General features: G+C 40.4%; 2 protein-coding genes across 9 annotated transcripts in view; one reads left to right on the top strand and one right to left on the bottom strand.

The window, feature by feature from the left end:
• The window catches only part of LOC108262448 (TBC1 domain family member 10A), a 168,976-nt gene that overhangs the window by 55,267 nt on the left and 88,064 nt on the right, over positions 1 to 25,645 (bottom strand). The gene's annotated exons all lie outside the window — the stretch shown is intronic.
• LOC128629630 (heat shock factor protein 5) lies at positions 18,903 to 25,017 on the top strand. The gene is made up of 6 exons (XM_053678409.1): positions 18,903 to 19,509; positions 20,979 to 21,483; positions 22,023 to 22,136; positions 23,008 to 23,099; positions 23,307 to 23,447; positions 24,654 to 25,017. The coding sequence occupies exons 2-6, from the start codon at positions 20,994 to 20,996 to the stop codon at positions 24,699 to 24,701; spliced, it is 885 nt and encodes a 294-aa protein (XP_053534384.1). The 5' UTR covers positions 18,903 to 19,509; positions 20,979 to 20,993; the 3' UTR covers positions 24,702 to 25,017.

The following is a 25,645-nucleotide window of genomic DNA, read 5'->3' on the forward strand; positions in this document are numbered from 1 at the left end:
AGGGGAGTCAGGCTGATCGAGTACGAAGTGTTTATGTGTGCTAAAGGAAAGAGATCTGGTGGAAAGTCAGAGTTATAGAGTTATAGTGCTGAGAAAAGTTTGTCAAGAAAAACAAATGTGTTTTTATAAGGTTTTCATTTTTTTGATTCACCCTCGTATATTAATGCACTTGTTCTTACATGTTATTGTTCCTATAGTAGCTGATAATCAAGGATGGGGTTGTGTGTGCGTTACCATGACCACCTGTTATTGTTATGCGTGTGTACATAATACGGGAACGCTTTAAGTGACCATTTCCATAATAGTTTATGGTTTCTGAGGCCCTCATTGTATCTGCATTATTATAACGTATTGCATTGGGGAGCTGTTTACCAAACAGTCAGTAAACCCTGCTGGAAGTGTCTTTTTATTTTATTTTTATTAAAAAAATTATTATTATTATTATTTTTTGCCCCCTATCACTTTCTGTGCGAGGGTGGATTGAGTGTTCTCAGTCCCGTCTCGGGCTAAACCATCACAGCTCTATTAAAATTGTCATCAAGTCTGAACATTAGAACCCAGCTTCCTTTTTTTTTCTTCAAGAACACACTATGGCCAAAAGTTTGTGGACACCTGACCATCACACCCGTACAGTATACGCTTGTTGAACATCCCATTCCAGATGTATTTCCCCTTTACTGTTACAATAGAGTCCACTCTTCTGGCCAGTAAAGTTCTTCTGCATCAACCGTAACACACTGTGTCTTCATGGAGCTGGGTTTGTGTACAGGGGCGTTGTGATGCTGGAACCGGTTTGGGTCTATTAGTTGCAGTGAAGGGAAATTGTAACGCTACAGCGTACAGAGATGTTCTATACAGCTGTGTGATTTCAGCTGTGTGGCAACAGTTCAGGGAAGAAGCACATGTGGGTGTTATGGTCAGGCGTCCATATACTTTTAGTTACATGGTGTATCATGTTTATGCTGTAATGAAGATTCAGTGAACTGCAGGCTGATTTCAGCACCAAGGACAGCACCAGCTGAGGCCTGAGTCACTATGAGAGCCTGAGAGAAACAAGTCTCTCTCTATTTCTTTATCTCTTTCTGTCTGACTGATTGTCTTTCCATCTCTCTCTTGATCGGTCTCTGTCTCACTCTCTGTGTGTGTCTCACTGTCATCTCTATCTTGGTCTCTCACTTTCTGTCTGTCATTCTCTCTCACTTTCTTTCTGTCTGACTGCCTTTCTGTCTCTATTGATCTGTGCCTCTCTCTCTCTCTCTCTCTCTCTCTCTCTCTCTCTCTCTCTCTCTGGGAGTGCGTGCGTGGGGAGGACAGAGCGCGGTTCTGAGACAAAATCTTTTCAAAATGTTTGGTAAACAGAGCAAATGATGTACTGCACACAATCATACACAAAGACCAATCATACTATATAAAAGACAGATCTATTACAGAGAATCTGCATCTAGGAAGGCACTTGTATGACCATGCGTATGACAACAAGATTGAAATGGGGTTTTTACCATTAGATCAGGAGAAAGCTTTTGACCGGGTCGAACATGTTTTTCTTTTTAACACCCTAAAGGCTTTTGGTTTTGATGAAAATTTTATCTCAATGATGAGGTTATTATACTCTGGAGCTACATTTATGATAAAAGTGGCCAGTAGCTTAAGTACTGCTGTGAAGGCTCAGAAGGGTATCAGACAGGGATGCCCCCTGTCGGGCCAACTTTACAGCATAATTATTTAACCCCTGCTATATGAGCTTAGGAAAGAATTAACAGGTCTACAAATCGACACTCTAAACTGTCAACAACCCACCAAATTATCTGCATATGCCGATGGTCTCACAGTTTTAATTAGAGGTGATGTTAAGGTGGTAAAATACGCTCTGGAATGTTATGGAAGAGCTTCATCTGAAAAAGTCAACTGGCATAAGAGTGATGCCATGTGGTCAATCTGTTAAAAGTCCATCACTTCCTGGCATCATGGACTCTATCAAATATCAACAGATATTAAATGAAAACCTGACTGCCTCTGCCAGAAAGATTAAAATGGGCTGTGGTTGGATCTTCCAGCAGGACAATGATCCAAATCATCATCAAAATCAACACAAAAATGGTTTACTGACCACAAAATCATCAAATGAATAAAACACCACAGAGTTGTTCTAGGAAAATATATTTACTGATGGGGTGGCATGTTCTTCAGCTCAACGTGGAGTTAACAGCACATCCCAAAGTGTTTTATTCCACTTGCACCACAGCAACTTGGCAGCACTAACAATCTGTTAAAAAAATAAATAAATAATAATCAGCCATAACATTAAAACCACCTGACTAATGTGCAGGTCCTCCTTGTGCCGCTAAAACAGCTCTTACTCGTCGAGGCATGGATGCCGCAAGACCTCTGAAGGTGTGCTGTGGTTTCGGGCACCAAGAACATAGTTCCTTTAAGTCCTGTAAGATGCAAGGTGGGCCTCCGTGGATCAGACTTGTTTGTCCAGAACATCCCACAGATGCTCAACAGATGCTCAAATGATCTGGGGAATTTGGTGGCAGTCAACACCTTGAACTCTGTCATGTTCCTCAAACCATTCCTGAACCATTTTTTGTAGTGTGTATGGGAAAATTATTCCACTGAAGGAGACCACTGCCATTAGGGAATTTTGTTGCCATGAAGAGGTGTACGTGGTCTGCAACAGTGTTGGGTAAGTGGTACATGTCAAAGTATATTAACATCCACACAAAAGCCAGGACCCGAGGTTTCCCAGCAGAACATTGCCCAGAACATCACACTGCCTCTGCTAGCTTTTGCTCCCCACTCGCATCAGTGAGCCTTGGGTGCCCTTGACCCTGTCACCAGTTGACCAGTTGTCCTTCCATGGGCCACTTTTGGTAGGTACAAGACCTGCCGTTTTGGCAGTTTGGCCCTTATCGAAGTTGCTTAGATCCTTACACTTGCCCATTTTTCCCCAACCGTTCGCTTGGTGCCTGATATACCCCACCCCTTCACTGGTGCTGTTGTAATGAGATAATCAGTGTTCTTCACTTCACCTGTCAGTGGTTTTACTGTTGTAGCTGATCGGTGTATAGTTGCATTTAATGTTGTAGAATGAAAACACATTCCCGCTCTCACTTGTGTTAGCATGTTGTAACAGCTGTTCTTCCCTCACCTATTGTGTGGTGTGTTTATTTATTTATTTTTATTTATTTATTTTATTTAAAAAAACAAAACTTTTTTTATATATAAAACAAAGCAAAAATGCTGCTTGTCATGTTACCGATAGGGCCACAGAAATGTCCTCTGTGCTGATGTTTTGGCTGTATCTGAAAACTTGTAGCTTTACCCCTGACTTTTACTGTGTTGACACTGGAGATTCCTTTCAGAAATGCTCCATTAATGTCTCCTAACATAAAGCCACTAGGACTAAGATGATTTATGCATTGTAGCACCAAACAAAGGTTTCAGTCACTTTTCTGTCTGTAAATTGTCCATCACTGTGTATGGGGCCATAGTCTTGTGTCCTTTATTCATCTCCGTAAACAGTCATCATATTAACCTGTTGACTGGTGTTTATCAGACAGGAGCCTGTGGTTTCCTACTCTGAACGCTGTTCGAGCCATGTCGACTTCAGGAGGTCCCACTCCACCCTTCACCACCCTGTCGGTCACCCACCCAGCCAATCACATCACTCCTGTAGAGCTGCACCAACCAGAGAAACGCAACGCCATGAACTAGGCCTACTGGAGGTATGTTTTTTCATCAAATAAAGGACATAACTACAGGGTTTTCCAAAAGTCTCCATACATAAGGGACTGTTTGCCAGTACCAGGTCAGTACCAGGTCACAGGTCAGTACCAGTGACACTAGAGAGAGACATTAGCTGAGAGACATGAGGTCATTTCCACTAAGGGAACATAGTGAGTATCAATGCTCCCTGGTTTTTGTGGTGCGTTGTGGGGATTTTTTAGGGAGCGAACGTTCCAGTGCACTGGAAGGATTTTGCAATTGAGACAACACTTAAAATGGCTGACTCCCTGGTCTCTTGAACCCATACCCTAAACTCAATAGGAAGTCAGCATTTTGATTTTTCTCTTAATTTTTTCCTCCGTTTTTTGCCATTTCCAGGCCTTGTACTTTAACGTACTCCTCCTGGAGCTTTCATCAGATCGGCATCACGTTCAGTCAGTCTCATCTGCAGGCATTGACGATGCTAAATTGCGAAGCTTTTGAATTTTTGCTGCTCGCCGTGGGCGTGGCGCTCTCACAAATTTAGAAGTTTCACCATGAAAAAGGAAGTTGTTATAACTCACACATAGAATGTCCAATCTAGGGATGTCACGATACCAAAAATCTAGTAGTCGATACCAGCAAAAATACACGATACTCGATACCACTTTGTGTATAAATAAATAATACTTTTAACTCCTTTATTTAAACACGAGCATTATAAAAAAACAATAGTGGCAACAGTCACATAATTTAAAAAAAAAGCAATTACAAAATAGATATATAATAAATATGTAGGCATAAAATGTTTTTTCTTCGAGATGTTCTGAAATGAGGTCTGGTTTCGGTGTATAGTTTGGGGATCTCTGTATACATGAAGTAATTTTTGCCTGGTATCTGGGGTTGAACCGCTGAAGCAGAGGGAGGGAGGGAGAGGGAGGGAGAGGGAGGGAGGGAGAGGGAGGGGGAGGGAGGGAGAGGGAGGGGGAGGGAGGGGGAGGGAGAGGGAGGGAGAGGGAGGGAGAGGGAGGGAGAGGGAGGGAGGGAGAGGGAGGGAGAGGGAGGGAGGGAGAGGGAGGGAGAGGGAGGGAGAGGGAGGGAGAGGGAGGGAGAGGGAGGGAGGAGCAATCACATTTTAGCCCAGAACCTTTAGCTTGCCTTTGCTAGGAGGTTCAGACTTGGCTTTCAACAAGATAAAGAGCCAAGCATACTTCCAAATGAACACACAAATGCTTCAAGAAACTCAAAATCAGTGTTTTACAATGAGCTTAAAATGTCCTCCATGATGGCATGGACCAGGACCCCTCGGTCTGCAGCATTACAGGAAGATTTCAGGTTAGACATTATGGGAAGAGTCTCGGTGCTGTTATTGTCTCTGGGGCAGACATCCGTTAACATTGTGACCCCTTCCCTGGAGAGAACAGCATTACAATTCTGAAAACAGTTTTTGTAAATAATAATTCACTACTTAAAGAATGTACCCGAGCTCCTGCTACGCAGTAACTAAAACTGTCTGCAACTCACGTGTTACTTCATTCTTTAGTTCCTTCTCTTAAGTGTAGAGCCTCTGTCAGTTTGTTTGTTAGTGTCTCTCATAAGAACTTCCCCAGAGTAGGACAACTGGCAAAACATTACTTGTGTATTCAAGCCACAAGTTCCCCCTCTGAGAGGGTTTTTAGTACAGGTGGCAACATTGTCACATGTAAAAGGGCATCTTTGAAGCCAGATAATGTAGACCAGCTTGTATTTCTTGCTAGAAACCTCTAGAGCCTATCATTGGGTGTCATCAACCCCCAACAATGTCCCTGCCCCAGCAACATGTGTTCTTGTTATTGCTCACACTTTTTCTGTTTTCTTCAGCAACTCTGAGCATTTTTCATAATTTTTTTATCCTGGCTGAAGCACTTTTATTTCAATCTATAAGAATAAAATAGTAATAAGTTAAAGATATTAATATTGACAAAGGTGAGAGTTTTGTTTATTTGACAGTGATTTCACATTTCTTGTTTGTATGAAGGTTAGATTCAAAATAATTTTTTTAATTTCTAAATTATTATATAGTTTTATAGGAGGAGGTTTCATAGACTTGGCATTCATTTTACAGAAGTTTGAAGGTACAGACATCTATTTTGGGCGTCCTTGGCAGTTTTTCTGAGGATTTATATTGTTCATATCGATATCGGAGTTATATCGTATCGACCGAAATTAAGCAATATATCGTGATATACATTTTGGCCATATCGTCCAGCCCTACATGAAGGATGACCATGACAGGGAGTTCTCCATTACCTGTCAGCGCAAATTTTCACCGTGCCTTCGTGTCCTGACCTGTTTCTGATTGAGAAAGTGTGGTGCATTATGAAGCACAAAAGAGTGCAACCAAGGCACTGTATAGTTGCGCAGCTGAATAAATCTATAACGGATGAATGGTAGAAAATCCCGCTTGTTAATAAAAGAAATGGTGATGTTACACAGTGTTGAACAACTTTTTAGGAGTTTGTTGCAGTCATCAGATTTGAAATGAGTGTGAATTAAATTTATTTTTTAAATATTCAACATCAAAGTACAACATCAAATAATGTGTTTTCAATATAGTACAGGGTGAATTGAATTTTCAAATGTCTCTTTGGTTTTGGGGTTTGTTTGTTTTGTTTTTTTTGCATTTTCCATATTGTCCCAGCCTTTTTGGAATTGGGGTTGTAGATAAAGAGAACCCAATTAAACTAATGAGACAAAAATATAATACTTCATCATTTATATATTGAGGGAAGTGAACCAATATTACGTATCTGTGAGTGGCAAAAGTATGTGAACCCTTGCTTTCAGGATATGGTGTGACCCCCTTGTGCAGCAATAACTGCAACTAAACAGTTCCGGTAACTGTTGATCAGTCCTGCACATCGGCTTGGAGGAATTTTAGCTTCAACTCTGGGATGCTGGTGGGTTTCCTCACATGAACTGCTTCCTTCAGGTCCTTCCACAACATTTCTAGTGGATTAAGGTCAGGACTTTGACTTGAACATTCCAAAACATTCACTTAATTCATTCTACCAAAAATGGTTAAAGAAGAAAAGTGTGTTTAAGGTTGTTTTCTTGCTGCATGACCCACTTTCTCTTGAGATTCAGGCAAATTAACTGCTAATCTTCGATGTTCTTACTCTATGGTTAGAAGTACAATATTTGTGCCACTCACAGATTTGTAATATTGCGTCATTTTCCTCAATGAATAATTGACCAAGTATAATATTTCAGTCTGGTTTGTTTAATTGGGTTCTTGTCTACTTTTAGGACTTGTGTGAAAATCTGATGTTAGGTCATATTTATGTAGAAATATAGAAAACTTTGACATTGCAAGCACCACTGTATCTGGTGTGCAGTAGCTTTGGTATCATGTACGTGTTGGGAGAAACAGTCTTCTTAGATTCACTCAATTCTGAATGTTCACACTTTAACTGTTCTCCCCCCCCCCCCCCCCCCCCAGTTGTATAGTGAATATACAGCTTAATAGAATGATTAAAGTTCTAGCAGCAAGGTCGTTTTCCCTATTTGGGGAAAACATTTATTATTAAAGTAGGGTTGAACGAAGTGCACTTCATTTGACTATTTATTGGAATTGTAACAAAATGTTAACTTTATCACTATTAGAAGTACCGATTTGTGGTCTTATCCTCATTACAGGCACGGATGCTGATCACAGAGGAGAGCCTGATGACCACGATCGTCTGCACATTCGATGATCACCTGAGACATCGAGACCAGCAGGGACAATTTCAGTTTGAACTCTACAGTGCACAAAAGGTCTTTAAATTCCGCAGGGTCCAGAGTCTTATAGAAGACCTCAAGTACGGCTGGAAAAAAGCAGAATGTGTTACACTGTCTGTCAGAGAATATCATTATTAATGATAATTAATAGCTAATCATTCTCATTAAACTTTTTTTTTTTAACTCAGATATGTCCTGATTAGCCGTTCAACAGAGTGGACCGACAAGCTCAGGGAGAAGTTTCTGGAAGGACTTGATGCTTTCTTGGAGCCGCTCAAGTCCATGCAGTGTGTTTACATGTGTTTGTATAAGCCATGTTAACTTGCAGTTATAGATGTAATGATCATGTGGGGTGCAATATAGCCATGTTGTTTAATATCAGTAGTATAATGTGTGTTTGGGGATTTGTGATTTCTGCAGGGTATGGACCCAGTAGTACGCGACGTGGACCAAGACATAGAGATGGAACCATTGTGGGTGACAGCCTTCACATTGCAGATGAAGCCAACACACATTATCTCAGTGATGCAAGAGTGGTGTGCCAGTGATGTGAGTACTAACACACTCACCAGTACTAGTATATTACAATATGTGCACACTCTACAGGAGTTCTGGTAGTGCGACCATAGCAGCAAATGCACATATTATTCCTGCACAAACTAAAACCAACAAGATCTGTCTGAAGATCACAGGACTTTTGTCTTTGTCATGTCTTTGAGGTGTATGGAAATGATTGGCTCCGAGTAGGGATTTCTTGAAGGTCAAAGTTCTATATGTGGTTGTAAATTTAAATCTATATATGGAAGCCTTCAAATAAGAAGGAAGTATTCGACGTGCAGGAAGTGGACAAAATAACTAACAGTACATGAAAAAGCATCTTGACAAACACAGCTATTGTGTATGGGTGAATCGTTGTGCCAGCTAACAGCATGCAGCCACTATAAAAATGGTCTGAAAAGTATCCCTTAATGAGTTTTCAGAATTAACAGGCAACTGACAGAGCTCCAGTTTGGCTAAATAGTGGGTGTTGTAATTGCAGGTGCATCAGTCCCCAAAATTGGCTTGATGCGTTAGTCGGTCTTCCTGGTGTTACATGGTGTTCGGCCACACAGCGATTACATCACTTGCCCGCTGCGGCATTGCTCCTACTGTTATTTTGAACTTGAAGTGTCACTGAGGAAGCAGCACCCTTCGAGCTAACGCTATTACATTAATTTCTTCTAATCTCTATACTTTAAAATTATTTACCTTACGTTATACAAATATAACTGACACTACTTTAGATAAAACAATTGTAACGTTGTGCTGTCGAAAATTTGATCTGTATTATGTTTTTCTTTTTTTTTTTTTTTTTACAAAACATCCGCGACTAGCTTGTAGCCCGTAGCCCGCTAGCATCACCTACCGCTAGCCTTGTTTACGTTTCACATTTCTCACTTACCGCTGTTCTGTTTAAAAAAAATATATATATATATGTCTGCTGTCTCTCTGGTTTTGGGTGCAGATGAGGACTCGCTCGAGCTTCACATGGTGCGGCTGGAACTGGAAAATGTGGAGAAGCAGATCCGCGGCCTACTCGACAAGCAGGCCCAGCTGCTGGAGCAACAAACTGCGCTGGAAACATCTTGTGCCTCTGCCCACATATCCAAGCTAAGCACACAGCGTGGTATTTCCACTCCCAGCCCCTCTACGCCGTGTGTTTCTCTGTGCAGGGACCGTGCACCTAGGACTTTCCCAGCCGTGGTTTCCGTCACGCCGGCGCCAACACACCTCGGGCCTTGGGTGAACCAGCGGCGGAAGGCGCGGGCTGACCCTCTCCACCTCCGGTGTTTGAGATTCCAACCAGGAACCGCTTCGCCCCTCTCCGCCAGACCAGACCCAACGCTGTGATCATCGGAGACTCCATTGTGCGGAACGTCCGTGTAGCCTCATCTAAAGGTAAGGTGCGCACACACTGTTTTTCTGGTGCTTGTGTCCTTCATGTCGCTGCGCAGGTATCCGGGATCCTGAAGAAGGACAAGCGCACTGGAGCGGTTGTGCTGCACGCGGGGACAAACGACACCAGGCTGCGGCAGACGGAGGTTCTGAAGAGGGACTTCTCCAGCCTGATCGAGACGGTACGAGGCAGATCACCCACCGCGAAGATCATCGTCTCTGGACCTCTTCCCACATACAGACGTGGAGCAGAAAAGTTCAGTAGACTTCTAGCATTAAATGATTGGTTAGTCTCTTGGTGTAATGAGCAGAATCTGGTGTTTGTCAATAACTGGAATCTGTTCTGGGAGCGTCCTAGGTTGTTTCGTCCTGATGGCCTGCACCCCAGCAGCCTTGGAGCGGAACTGCTTTCAGACAACATTTCCAAGGCGCTACACTCCAAGTGACTGTCTACCGTAAGCACATCTTCCAATAATAACAGCATTCAGTATAATCAATGTTCAACTAAAAATCCGGCAAAGGTAATACATACTATAGAGACTGTGTCTGTTCCCCGAGCTATACAAATATATAGAAAATCTCGGAAAGTCGATCTTCGTAACATAATTAACATAAAATTAAATCATATTGAATGCACAGCCAGCACTTTTGATCTGAGGCTAGGACTATTAAACATTAGATCTCTTGCATCTAAGGATCTTATTGTTAACGACATCATTACTGATCAGGAATGTAATTTAATGTGTTTAACAGAAACTTGGATTAAACCAAACGAGTACATAGCATTAAATGAAGCCAGTCCTCCTGGATACAGTTATGTACATCAGCCTCGTTCAACTGATAGAGGAGGAGGTGTTGGATTCATCCATAGTCAAAATCTAGTCGTCACACAAAAACCTAAGCATAAATTTAATTCTTTTGAAATTCTTTATACCAGTATAAGTTATGTAGCCACAAAAAATAAGTCAATTCCTCTAATTATTATTTACAGACCCCCAGGGCCATATACTGAATTTCTTAGTGAATTTGCAGACTTTGTCTCAAACCTGGTTGTGTCTGTAGATAAAGCATTAATCGTCTGTGATTTTAATATTCACTTTGATATCCAGAAGACCCTCTGAGGACAGCGGTTGTGTCCATCTTAGATTCAGTAGGGATTAATCAGAACGTAATCGGGCCTACTCATAATGGTGGTCACACTCTTGACCTCATACTAACATACGGACTAAGTATAGAAAATATTATCATTTTTCCGCAGTCTGAAGTTGTCTCAGACCATTATCTTATCTCGTTCATAATACGTATTGATCATAATATTTCCACCTCGCCTCGCTACCGCATAAAACGTACCTACACATCAGCTACTGCACCGAGCTTCATAAATAACCTCGCAGAAACATCAATTAGATTTGGATCACCATCAGATCACATAGAACTCGATCAGGCGACTGAAAGCTCGGAGTCAACACTCCGCTACACGCTAGATAGAGTGGCTCCACTCAAAAGGAAAATAATTAGAGAAAAAAAATTAGCACCCTGGTATAACGATCAAACGCGAACCTTAAAACAGACAACTCGACAATTAGAACATAAATGGCGTCAAACCAAACTGGTGATATTTCAAACAGCATGGAAGGAGAGCCTACTGAAATATAGGAAATCTCTTGGCAATGCTAGAAAAATCTATTTCTCCACCTTAATAGGAGACAACAAAAACAATTCTAGATTCCTTTTCAACACAGTAGCAAAATTAACTAGGAATAAAACCACTACAGAGAGAAACACTCAATCATTACATAGCAGTGAAGATTTCATGAAATTTTTCATTGATAAGGTTGAAAATATTAGACGTGAAATACAGGCCATTAAATTAAAACCGGACAGTACTGTAACAAACCCATTACATGACAATGTAGCAATATCAGATCAATGTTTAGAGTGTTTTGCTCCGCTTAGAGAGACCAAACTAGCTACATTAATCTCTTCAGCAAATTCATCAACTTGCATACTAGATCCCGTACCTACATGTTTGTTTAAACAGATTGGTCCAGGAGTAATTGAACCACTTTTAAATATAATCAATTCTTCCCTAAGCACTGGCTATGTACCTAAATCACTTAAATTAGCAGTTATTAAACCCTTGATTAAAAAACCTGATCTTGACCCGTCTCAACTGTCCAGCTATAGACCAATATCAAATCTCCCCTTCATCTCTAAGATTTTAGAAAAGGTTGTAGCAAAGCAGTTATGCTCGTACTTAGATAGGAATAACATTCATGAAATGTATCAGTCAGGATTTAGACCTCATCATAGCACAGAGACAGCGTTAGTTAAAGTAGTAAATGACCTTCTACTGACTTACGATCAGGGTTGTGTCTCGCTGCTTGTGTTACTCGACCTTAGTGCAGCTTTTGATACTATAGATCACACTATTCTCCTTGATAGATTAGAAAATGTTGTTGGTATTAAGGGAACAGTCCTCTCCTGGCTCAGGTCTTATCTGACCGATCGTTATCAGTTCGTAGATGTAAATGGTGATTTCTCCATGCGTACTGAGGTTACTTTTGGAGTTCCACAGGGTTCTGTTTTAGGTCCACTGCTCTTTACTTTATATATGCTACCCCTAGGTCAAATTATTCGTAAACATGGGATTAGCTTCCACTGTTATGCTGATGATACACAGCTGTATGTTTCAGCGAAGCCAGAGGACAGACAGAAGCTTAGTAAAGTTGAGGATTGTGTAAAGGACATTAGACATTGGATGTTAATTAACTTCCTTCTGCTTAATTCTGATAAAAACAGAAATACTTTTATTAGGCCCACGTGTAGCTAGAAGTATTCTTTCTGATCACATGGTTACTCTGGATGGTCTTTCTGTTTCATCATGTGCAGCAGTTAAAGACCTTGCAGTGATTATTGACTCCAGTCTATCATCTGATGCTCATGTAGATAATATTACTAGGATAGTCTTCTTTCATCTCAGAAATATTTCTAAAATAAGAAACATATTGTCACTACATGATGCGGAAATACTAGTTCATGCATTCGTCACCTCTAGATTAGATTACTGTAATGCCTTACTGTCTGGATGTTCCAGTAGGAGCATAAACAAACTCCAGTTAGTCCAGAATGCAGCTGCTAGAGTCCTAACTAGAACTAGAAGATACGACCACATCACATCGATATTATCAGTACTGCATTGGCTCCCAGTGAAATCTCACACTGATTATAAAATACTATTATTAACCTACAAAGCACTAAGTGGTCTCGTGCCACAGTATCTAAGCGACCTTTTGGTTTTCTATGATCCGCCACGTCTACTTAGATCAAAAGATGCAGGCTATCTGACGTTACCTCGAATAGTGAAGGTTACAGCAGGGGGAAGAGCTTTCTCTTATAGGGCCCCACAGTTATGGAACAGTCTTCCTATTAGTGTTCTGGACTCAGACACAGTCTCGGTGTTTAAGTCTAGGCTTAAAACCTATTTGTTTACTCAAGCCTACCCTGACTCTATTATGCTAATTCACAGTCCTAATAATCTTTTCTCTCCCTCTCTCCTTCTGCCGAGCCACACACGAATTTATGGAGATACTAGAGATCCTGATCCTTTCTGCCTCTGGATGGCGCTCTCATCTACTGCAATTCCAGACTGCTGAGATTACGGCTGCTCCTAAGGCCAAACAGACTTCATATAAATCCATAATGAACTTTTTCACCAAAGTGAGCAGTGAGGTAAGTGTGTGATTATATGCCGTGACTAACGGTGAAGTCGTGACACTGTGACACCCGTATCGAACACCTCTACATGCAGCTATAACGGAGATACTGAGGATGTATGCACCGTTATAGGAAGATGACAGTAATTTACCATTAACTTGTGTAAATACGTTTTGTGAAAAGGACAGTTTAGAGGGAGGATTTTCTGGTTTCTTTTACGAGACGTGCAGATGTGTCTCACTGTCTCTTCATCTCTTTTGATACAGGAACACGGAGGGAGGATACATCTTCTGATCCGCCGTTTGCTGCCGACGAGCTGTACTACAACACCGTGGAGAGTGACTACGAGGATGACGTCCACATGCCTGACCAGCATGAGGAGGAGCAAAATGGTGGTGATGAGCATGAGGTGCCTTTTAGAAGTCCTTCAAGAAGCCCGTCCCCTTTACCAGGCCTATCTGCTCTAAGAATCACACCCTTTCCTGTAATAAGCCCATCCCCTTTGAGAATCACACCCCCTTTTAGAAGCCCATCCCCTTTTTGAGATTCTCATCCCTTTAAGAACATCTCCTATAAGAAGACCAACCCCCGTGAGGAGGCAATCTCCTATAAGACCAACCCCCGTGAGGAGGCTATCTCCTATAAGAAGACCAACCCCTGTGAGGAGGCTATCTCCTATAAGAAGACCAACCCCTGTGAGGAGGCTATCTCCTATAAGACCAACCCCCGTGAGGAGGCTATCTCCTATAAGACCAACCCCCGTGAGGAGGCTATCTCCTATAAGACCAACCCCCGTGAGGAGGCTATCTCCTATAAGACCAACCCCCGTGAGGAGGCTATCTCCTATAAGACCAACCCCCGTGAGGAGGCTATCTCCTATAAGACCAACCCCCGTGAGGAGGCTATCTCCTACAAGACCAACCCCCGTGAGGAGGCTATCTCCTATAAGACCAACCCCCGTGAGGAGGCTATCTCCTATAAGACCAACCCCCGTGAGGAGGCTGTCTCCTTTAAGAAGACCATGCACTGCGACAAGCCCACCCACTTCTGTTACTCCTGCATCCGTTCCTCACGTCAGCATCAACGTAACTTTGTGGTTAGATGTAAGTGTTGATTAGACTTAGATCTGGGTTATAATCTGTATTAAGACCTGTTATGTCCCCTCCATTTTCACTGAGTAGAGCTGAAACCTTTACAATGCACATCTGTTACATTTGATATTTTTTTGTTGTTGATATAATAACAATTTACTTTTTTTTAAGTACCATTACTTTGTTCTTTTATACTGCATGAGCAAAAATAAAAATAACTTAAATAAAAATAATTTTAAAAAACGTCTTTTGGAGAAATGGGGTGGGTTTTATGTAAACAAGTTAAACATCTAATATTGAGTCAGAAACATGTCAAAGAATCATATTAAATCATGAACATGTGAAACATATGATACTGAATTTGTTAGAAAAACTATTTTCCCTTGCTCCCAGCGGCGTGAAACTCACTGTATAGTGATTTAAGCCAGTGTAGCGCCCCCGTGTGTCTGCACACACAGGAGGAATGAAAACATGCGTTGTCAGAGCACTTTTGAGGAAAAGTGACTTTCTAGACTTCAAATCTCACATTTTCCCCTTTATCATACATTATCATCATATAATGGATTTTAATGTAAACAATCCTATTTCGTATCATTTTACATCAGAAACCTGCAAAGTATATTATGTACAAAATGTCATATTGGAGCAGGTCACGCAGTTGATTATATGAGTTTGTTAGAAAAACCACTTTCCCTGGCGCCCAGTGGCGTGTAAACTCGCTGTATAGGGATTTAAGCCAATGAAGCACACTGTTAAAAAAAAAATTGTTTACTCAACTTAACTTATTGAGTTGTCTTTTTGCTTTGACTCAGTTAAGATGTCTTTACTTAAAATAATAAGTAGTTTCAACTTACTCTTGTTGACTATTAAATAATTGACCCAACTACTCGTTTCAAGTAACGCAGACTTCCCAAGTTCAGGTGAACTACTGTTATAAAGGTAAGGTGAACTTAACTTTTTCAAACTGTCGGTACTAAAATTCGAGTTCATTTAACTTAATGTGGCTTATTTTCCTAACTTACATTAGCAAGTTCAACCAAATAAATAACAACCCATTTTTCCATATGAAAGACTTTGTTTGTTTTCCTTATAAATTTACAAATTTAAACAGAACAAGACGAACAGGTTCAAATATCCAGAGCAACAATAGCCAGTGTTTCTTTAATTCTAAGTAAAAGGTTAAAATGTAATACTGTAGAAAGATCAATGAGTAAACAAAAATCTATTACAATTGTAAAAAAATAAGTAATAATAATAATAATAATCTTTATTTTATAAAGCGCCTTTAAAAGCAGCTTCTCAAAGCGCTGTACACAAAATAAGCAGTACAAAAAATAAATCTCAAGTTAATACGAACATTAATAATAATAATTATAAAATAATAATAATAAAAATAAATAAATAAATAAAAAGACATCAGCAGTCAAATGCAAGTTTAAAAAAATGTCTTAAGTAGCGCTTTAAAAATGTCAAAGGTCTGAGCTTCCCTGAGTTCAGGAGGAAGAGAGTTCCAAAGGGAAGGAGCGTAGACAGAAGAAGTCCCGTCACCTGTAGATTTTAGGCGGGTTGTGGAACAGTTAACAGATTACACTGTGAGGAGCGCAGTCTGCGATTTGGGGTGTAAGGGATTAATGAAGCAGGTTAGTAACATTATCACTCTTAGAATGAAAAAACTGAAGAAAAGAATCACAGAGCTGCTGAGAAACAGGCAAGGTAGTAACAGCATTAACTTGAAGCAATCTGTTTATGGTTTGGAACAAGTGTCTGGGATTATTTTGATTTTTTACAATAGTCTGAGAGAAGTAAGAGGATCTTTCAGTCTCCATTAGTGCTCGATAATCACCCAGAAGATCCTTCCACGCTTGATAGTACACATTCGGTCCAGTAAGGTGCCGTTTGCGCTCCATTTTCCGACAAGCAGCCTTTCTAGAGCGCAGATTGTCATTATACCAGGGAGCAGAGCGGGAGAATGTGACCTTACGTGACCTTAGAGGAGCAAAAGAGTCAAGATTAGCAGCAAGAGCAGAATTTAACTGCAGGACTTTCTCCTCCAGCGGTGAGGGATGAAGATCGCTTAAAGTGGAAACAACCGAATTGGAGAAAACGGTCCGATCAATAGACTTCCACTTCCGGAAGGTTACTGTTCAGACGGTAGGCTCACATGGATGATACAGTTCCAGATTAAAAAGACAGCTGAATGATCAGACAGTCCAATGTCAACAGATGAAAACTGCGATACAAACGAGCCGTTTGCAATCACGAGATCCAGCGTATGGCCCTTGTTATGAGTCGGGTCAGTTACAAACTGTGTGAAGCTAAAACAATCAAGTAGCGACAGGAATTCCTTAACCGCCACAGAGTCACTCCACATCCACATGGATGTTAAAATCTCCCACAATTAGAATTCTGTCAAACTTCATTCTCAACACTGACAGGAAGTCAGCAAACTCTGACATAAAAGCTGCATGTGTCTTGAAATTACATGAATTTCTCAAAATAAACAGAAAAAGCAAGCAGAGATCTGTTTTTGCCTAACAACATTACATTTCAATTGCCCAGTGTTTAAAGGTGAAAATATACAACAAAACTGAAGTCATGCTGTTTAGGTATAGAAACTGTAACATACACAACACAACACCACATGAAATCTCTCTTACAAGAAATGCATAACACCATCTCTACTTGAGCAGATTATTTTTAAGTGAATGTACTCGTGCACTGCAGGCATCAGCTCCGATGTTCATGAACAGCCTCTGAATCACCTCAAAGGTGTATTTGAAGTTTGTGGGGTAGTTTATGTTACGTGCATAAAGCAATCCCATCAAGTTGACAAATGCATTTGGTACATCACCAAGATTGCGTAGAACGACAACTTCTTCCATTACAAGGGCTACATCACCGCAGTCACACGGAATAGGGTCCATCTCGTCATCCACAACTGTAATGATTCCAACAGTCATGCCCTTGATGAACTCTTCTTCAGAATCTGTGTGCTGTATTAAAAACAAAGACAAACTTTAAAATGTGCTTTCACACATACATCCTCACAAGCGCAGCGACTTAAGAACAGCATGAGTGAATCGATCTTAACTTTACTAGTCATCACACAAGATGAATTAATATCAGAAGGTGGAAAAAAAAAAATACAACGTCCTGAAATTCATCATCTCTCATGAAAATAAAACAAGGTAAACTCCATCAATACGTGGATATCTATACTCCATATCAATACGTGGACTTCCATTATCCGAATATCTTCCAACATCTTACTTTCCTCACAGACACTTACCTCACAGATCTGTAAGAACTGAGATGGATTCTCCCGCATGGACAGTGGCAGCCCCAGCAGTACTGCAACCCTCTTCCTGTGATTTGATGCCTCAAAAGTACAAATGTTTTATATTCAAATTATGCAGGACAAGAGAAATAGCAAGAAAGGAAATGACCACAGTATTTACAAAACAAGTACACTTGAAATAAACCTACTCACATTTTTATCCAGGCTCTCCAGTATGGCACTCCTTTCTGCGATGTCTGCATGGCGCCTCGAGCGGTACAAATACAGCAGCTTTGAGGCGTGTTTGTCAAGACCCTCATAAAAGAACTTGCTCAGGTCCATCGACACAAGTCTGGTGAATTCTGCGCTGATCTTCAGTCATTACAGAACATCAAACAAACATAACACAGAAACATGTCAAACACTGCAAAAAAAAAAAACACTCATTTGAATTTTCACAGTGCAGGTCAAAGGTCATAAGGTTCCATTCCAAAGTACTACAGCATTGCTGTACAATGTAGCCAAGTCCATAAAGTTACAGGTTACTTTAGGTAAAAGAACAAAAAAAATGCAAGTTTAATCATTTTTTCATATTGGATATGACAAAAAAGACAGTTCTATCAGTGCCTAAAGTAATTCTATGAAGAAAAGTCAATCAAAAATGTAATAAACAGTGTACACAAGCAAGATCAGGACCAGAGTAATAGATTCTCACCAAAACTCTTGAGAAATTTCATGGCCAGCGGTTCATATACATATTGATATTGTAAGCAAAGCTAATGAGGGAGCATTACAGTGGAAGCAGGAGCATCAGAAAATGAAAGGTTATTATATATATTTAAAAAAATACGTTCAAAGACCTGCATACTTAAACAAACTGCTTAAGATCAAAGTGCGAGCATAATCACAAATATTAACACAAGAAAGTTCGGATCATTTTACTGACTCGGATCTTTGAATCTCGTTCAGCAAAATGAACGAATCTTTTTTGCATCATTTCGTTCATTTCAGCAGAATAAAGTTAAAATGTTACATGTTAAATCCCCCAACACCTCTAGTACTTACGCAAACGTTGATCACATTTGGAATAAAAAATAAACCATAGGCTAATGCAACTTATGAGAAACAGAAATGATTGATTAATTGCTTAGTCTGTCTGTTAGTTCACTTCCCGATCCGAGTCGTTCTTCTTTTGTCACGTCACATTTGATCAGTTCACGTCTCAAGTCTTCAGGCTCGAGGCATTCGTTCATCACGTGACTGCCCCATATTCTGAATGCAGTGGGGCTGTGAAGTGATGAACGAACGACTCGAACCAAAGACTCCAGAGGTGAACTAATCATTTCTGTTTCCGGTACAGAACCTATGGGGATGTGGCTGCGCATGCGCGTTCAAAAATTAACGGATCACTCTCTGAGTCAACTCGCTGTTCCCGAATCATATTAAAGATTCGTTCAAAATGAACGATTCCTTCACGAACGACACATCACTACGCAGTGCGCCAGCACTTAATTAAGTTCTCTCTCACAGTTTTTGCTCTTGTAACACCACGCACTTCCCGCTCTGTATTCTCGCATTCACATTAAAAAATAAAATAGATAAATAAACACTGAATGTGGTACACACACATATTTACATATTGTGATATTTAGCAATATCTCAATATATCTGAATATATGGCATTTCATAGGTATATACATGCACTACATATACATGTTTACATGGTAGTTTATTAATCAGAGTATTGTCTTAATCGGGTTAATAGTGGAGTATTGTTGTCCATGTAAACGCACTGATTGACTCCCTTCCATACAGACAGCAATACACCATGACATCAACACACGATGACATCACGACCTATGACATCAAATTCTAAATTACAAATTTGTTTTGATTCAAACCGGTCAGTGATCATTGTTGTCCACAAAACCTGAGAAGACGCACACAGCCCAACCAGGAGACCAAATTGTTGTGGAAATCATCAAAGAAACACTCACAGACCTCTGACGTCCTCTGAAGGTAAAAAAAAAAGGTTTATTACAGAAAGATGGTTAAAACAGGATAGAATGAAGCAGGATAGATTAATGAGAGCGCTCTGAAGCGCTTGTGCTGAACCACTACTGTAGATATGAAACGCAGAGCACGACACACTTTTGTGTACCGATCTAAGTGACATGACATGGCCTTCTTAGGCCTTATCCTCTGATGAGAATGAAACAGAACAAGAACAACACTATTACAAAGTAAAAATGAATCATTTCCCTCACAGGTGTACCCCGCCTGGTGCCCGATGCTCCAGCTTTCCCGACACCCAGTAGTAAAGCGGTATAGAAAATGGATATACATTTTATATTTCTCAATCAATCATTACAGTCTGTTAAGAACTCGGGAATTTCTATAATATCCACTGAAAAGTTAAAAGCGTACGGCACAGCATTGTTTTGTCATAGGTTGATATCATCACACCTGAGTGATGAGCCCACATACATAAAAAGAAAAAGAAAAACAGACTGAAATTCCATCAAAATTTTCCGGATTATGGGTTTACCATATTGTAGTGTTACAACCTGGAACCTGGAACTGACTTTTATATTAAAGTGGGGGATCAGTACACACTAAAATAATACGTAATACAATAAAAACACAATTTGTTAAAAATATTTACAAAACAAAACATTACTTAAACAACAAAAACATTACAGTTGTTATTTCATAAGTATTCATCCCCGTTGCTGTGAAAGCCCTAAGTTCGTTGGAGAGACACAAGGCCACAGCTTCACATTTTTGGATTGCTAATGAAGAGTTATATATTAGCACATTTTGTCATAATTTTTGGCCTAAAGTTTTTTTTCCTGCTAGAGGAATAACAGAGACCCCGCGGGCGGTACGTTTGCCGCTGCTGACCTAAACGTTCACCGTTTCTCCTACAAAATATGCAGAATAGCGTCGTCACTATTTTCCTATACACGTTAATACACCAAGACTTTACTATGGGATCGAACGACGTCACAGGCACGGGTTACTCTGACTGGATAAATCCACGTGAGCTCATTGGATATTCATGAATTTGTCCGGCGCCTCCACCTGCCCAGTCTCCTGAATTTAAACGCTTGAGGCCGGTGCGTACGCGTAACGGTCCCTGACCAGTTTTAATGGCTCTGAGAAGCGATAAGGGATCAGAGAACTATCAAAATACCACATAGCAGGTGTATGATCTCACATATAGGAAATATTTCACACGTGATCATGTAGCTCTTAGAAATTACTTTGGGTCTGTTTTTGTTTGAGTATTTAGGCTACGTCCAGGTTGCTTGACAGCTCTAACGGTCAATTTTGACAACATTAATGCTATAGCTCGTTATTGTTAATGATTTTCAGCTGTTACTGAAGATGAATGTGTTATGTGTTAGCTAGCCACCTACTATCTAGTTAGTGCTAGAGAGTAATTGCTACATTCAGTCTCCTTTTTTTCTCCCTTCTGGCTACAGATCTTTTTAGCTGATATGGAAAACACTGATGCAACTTTTGGCACCTTCATCAACCCCAACTACTTCCCTGGAAAGTTGTGGCGTTTGGTGAACGATCCCCAGATTTGCTCAGTCTGGTGGGACAACAGCGGGGAAGGGATACTTGTTCATCAGGAAACATTCGAAGCCGAAGTGCTATTGTCCCAACCCACACATTTGTCTGAGTACTTCAGGACAACTGACTTCATAAGTTTCGTTCGCCAGCTGAACCTGTACGGCTTCAAAAAACAACGCACGAACATCTCGGACAAGCAGTCGTACAACTCTTCGATTAAAGCCCAACTGCACCATTTTCAAAACCCGTACTTCAAACGGGATAAGCCCGAGCTCCTGCTCGATATAAAGCGACGCACGCCTCTCAATAAGGCCAAGCTCGCCGGCTTAAAGGTGACGGGCAGGACGCCCAGACGTTTCTATCACGTGATGCAGAATTCAGCACAGGAAACCTCTGGCTTAATGAGAACAGGTTGGTAGTGTTTCAACAAGCAGATGAAAAGAATAGACAGAATATATTCATTCATTCAGTTCAGTAACAACTTTAGCCTGGTCAGGGTCATGACGGATCCAGGGCCTATCCCGAGAAAACTGGGCACCCTGAATGGGACGCCAGTCCATCGCAAAGCACCGTGCGCACACACACATTCACACACTCGTTCACACATAGTGCCAATTTACCATGAACACTCCACTTATAACCTGGAACCTGGAAGAAACCCACCTCAACCCTAGTCCACAGGTTTCTCCGCCACTGTGCGCATTCTTTAAATCTGGAAACATTTTAGCCCATGTCCTTCGAAAGACTGGATAGAGGAATCCATTAGCCTCAAAATAAAAAAAAAAGATTATGCATATATAGGAAAGTGTAGAAAAAAAGAGAAAATAGACAAATATGATGAGAAAGCGTACATCGTTTTGCTAGTACAGTGCCAGCTAGATAACTTTGCGGCCTCGGTCATCATCTGTAGTTTTAGTTTATCAACACTTGACTTGTCTCTGTCTGTTCAGGTTCAGTCTTGCTTGAACATCAGGGAACCCCTTACCACCATCCCTGTAATGTCCCTCAGCAGGAGCAGAGGAGCAACACACCTCATCACTCACAGTACGGATTTTACACACCAGGTGATGATTTAATACATTTTGACCCCTTTATAATAGCTGTGAGCTCAGCCTGAATTAGTATAAGCATTCGATCTGCACGCTACTTTAGTAAATACAGTAGTATAGTGCATTATTCTGACGTGTAGTTTAATTGTATGCAATTTAGGATGGAGCACAGTCCATTGTTTCACAATTTCAGTGTTGGTGTTTCTATCTATCTGTCTGTCTGTCTGTCTATCTATCTATCTATCTGTCTGTCTGTCTGTCTGTCTGTCTATCTATCTATCTATCTGTCTGTCTATCTATATTTTGTCCACTTTTAACAGATAAAAATGAAGATAACGATATCGATGTGATTCTATGTTTTGATGTTAAACCTTCAGCGCATAATTCAGAGATTCAGAGTCTTCTAGTGAGTCATTCTAACAACTGTTATATGTTTAATACCTGAACAACGTAGTTCTAAAGTTAGAAAAGAAAAGAAATGCTGTAAACAAAAATAAATAAAAGCCCACAACGTGCGCATGCCGGATTTCACTATCTATTAACAGCTAATAATATCTATCTAGCAGCTAATATTTTACTTGAATGTGTCCCCTTTCACCAGCTCAAACTTCTCAGCATAAAATTAAAAGGGCTGTGGGAGTGTACAGGAGCGGGGTATCAACACCATTACAGTCCAGTGTCACAACATGATTGTCCTTCATGTCATTAGTCTGTACCTATAAGCAGGAAGTCCCACAATGCCTTGCAAAGAATGAACAAAAAACTGTGTGCAGAGGGGCTGCAGGAGCTGTGATATGGTTCCTGAATAATCTATCTTAGTGATGTGTTGTTTATGTCTTACCAAGAAATGAATGCTTTATTAACCTTCAATGTTTCCCACCCCCAGTGTATCAGCGCTGTAGCCCAGACGTCTTGGATTCAAGAGTGCCATGCTCTCAACAACCAGCTGCTTCCTGCTCTCCTAGTGGCTATCACCCTGTAAGAACCGAGAAACTTTCTTAAGTTTATGTACTGCTCTGATCACTAAAAATGGCTAGTGTCGTTATTTTAGCCAGTGTAGGCATGTTAAGGTTTGATGGTACATGTAGCAGTATGAAGGGAATGCTGGGAGAACAGTCAAACAGTTAAAAGTAAAACCTCGGTGTGTAAATAATATTAATATGAATTCTCCCACTCATTGCTCAGGACTACTCAGTCGGATACGCTGACCCGATCGATCAGGATCCATACTGGAGAGCAGGTGATGTTCCAGAGTCCAGGACGAGTGACCTGGGCATAGAGAAAGAGGAACTGGACGCTATATTAGAGCTGGCGTTGGACATGCAGGTCAGATTAGATGATTTCCCATCAAGAACAGCCCCGAGTGTGTATCTGTGCTTACAGTGTAGTCAGCTGCCGTAGTACCATAAGGTCCAATAATCGGAATCCAGAACCAAGAACTGTTCACACGGTTCAAGAACATACAGTGCCCTCCACTAATATTGGCACCCTTGGTAAATATGAGTAAAGGATGCTGCGAAAATGTGTCTTTATTGTTGAGCCTTTTGACCTTTTGTTCAGCCTTCCTTGCTTATATTTACCAAGGGTGCCAATATTAGTGGAGGGCACTGTATGTGGTGTAAATTCCGTAGGTACGGAAAAACACTGACACCATAGTATAACCATAAAATGTGTGCGGTGTAAATCAGTGTGTAGCCACCATTGTTAATCCGTATTATTCATTATATTCATTCCTTATTTCTGTTCTTGCTCCTGTTGTAAAATAATCAGCACATGACTGAACAAAACTTTTTCTTTTGTCATGAATTTGCAGTCAGAAGCTTATAGACTTGTTTGTGAGGTAATGGATTTGAGTTTATGGGTGCGTCTCAATCAGCTCCACAGGTCCGTAGTCAGGACACTGATCAGGGAGTGGACCATTTGAAGGACTGTCTCAATTGCGAAATCCTACCAGTGTGCACTGGCACGTTCGCTCCCTGAAAAATCCCACAATGCACCACGAAAACCAAGGAGCTTAGATGTTCACTATTTTCCCTTACTGAAAATGAGGCCATGATTTCAGAAGCCTCTCAGATCGAACAATGTGGCGGACGAACGCTGTTGTTGTAGATCTCAAATGGTTACTTACGTTAGCGATTTTTAACTTTATTTGACGTTCTATATATTGTTTATTTGAGTCTAACGACTTTAATGATTTTTTAAAACTCTACTAACTAGTCTACGATCCTACTTGAAGTACCATGACAGACAGATGAATATGACATATAATGTTAGAAAGACGTCCGTCCTGCATGTTGAGGTTACGTGCCAGTGGTGATGTTTTACAGCGCGAGTACGTAGTCATGTTACCGGAAACTGAGTCACCAGTGTCCTAATGTGTAGTGAGTCAGGGTCTTTACCAGTGCCCGAGCTCATGTACACCATATACTGATCACCACCTAGGGATCGAGGGAGCTGATCGAGACGCACCCTACCGTATGTTTGTGTAATGTGAAGCGTTAATGTTGTTTTCTATATATTTGATTTATTCAGGATGAAGTTGATGTCTGGACGTTGCTGCAGCTATCACTCACCTGTTAAGACAGCTTGAGTGGGTGATACGAACCCGTAGTGGTGCTACGAAAAATAATCTGCCAAACAAAATGAATCAAAGAGACAGAGACTGAATGCAGTCGATACAAAAAAAAATCATTTGTAAAATAGACATTTGATTGAATGACAGTTTACAGTTTTTATGTGTATTTTAGGAAAATATAAGATGTAAATTATGTCCAAGTCACTTGAGAACATTACTGTAAATTAATGTAATCCTACAGCTCTCTAGATTATTTGTTGTAATAATAATAATAAGGAGAATTGTGTTTCCCATTTTTTAGACCTGAATGTTATAAATGTTAGGAAGATTTATTTATTTATTTTTTTATATCTTATCTTTTTTATTTATTCGTTTCAGGCATACTGTTTTAGTCTTTTTTCCTCATGTACAAGCCGTTTATTTAGAAATGTGATATTTAGATATTTAAACAAAATCAAATTTCATATATCATGCAGTTTTAAGTCAAAAAATAAAGATATGGGATAGATGCATGAAAGGGTTCATTATTATACTCTGGCACGAATACGACACCTTTGTGTTGCTATATGAGTAAGAAACATAAACACCCATGTGGCCGGTGTTAGCCGCTGGAACAATATCTACGACTCTGTGTAGACCAGCACACTGGCAGGTACACACACCACAGGAAAACTGCAAATATTTGCCTGTGCTAAGAGCGGCCTGTTCTCCTGAAGCTCTTATTTAATGAAGTATAACCTTGTTGAAGGACAAACAGTTGGAGCTGTTTTAGTGATGTTTTAGTGTTGTAGCTCTATAGCTCTCTAGATTATTTGTTGTAATAATAAGATGATTTTGTGTTTCACATTTTTTTAGACCTGAATGTTATAAATGTTAGGAAGATTTCTTGTTTATTTTTTAATATCTTATCTTTTTTATCTATTCATTTCAGGCATACTGTTTTAGTCTT

This window comes from Ictalurus punctatus, unplaced genomic scaffold, assembly GCF_001660625.3.
Source record: "Ictalurus punctatus breed USDA103 unplaced genomic scaffold, Coco_2.0 Super-Scaffold_100, whole genome shotgun sequence".
Lineage (NCBI taxonomy): Eukaryota > Metazoa > Chordata > Actinopteri > Siluriformes > Ictaluridae > Ictalurus > Ictalurus punctatus.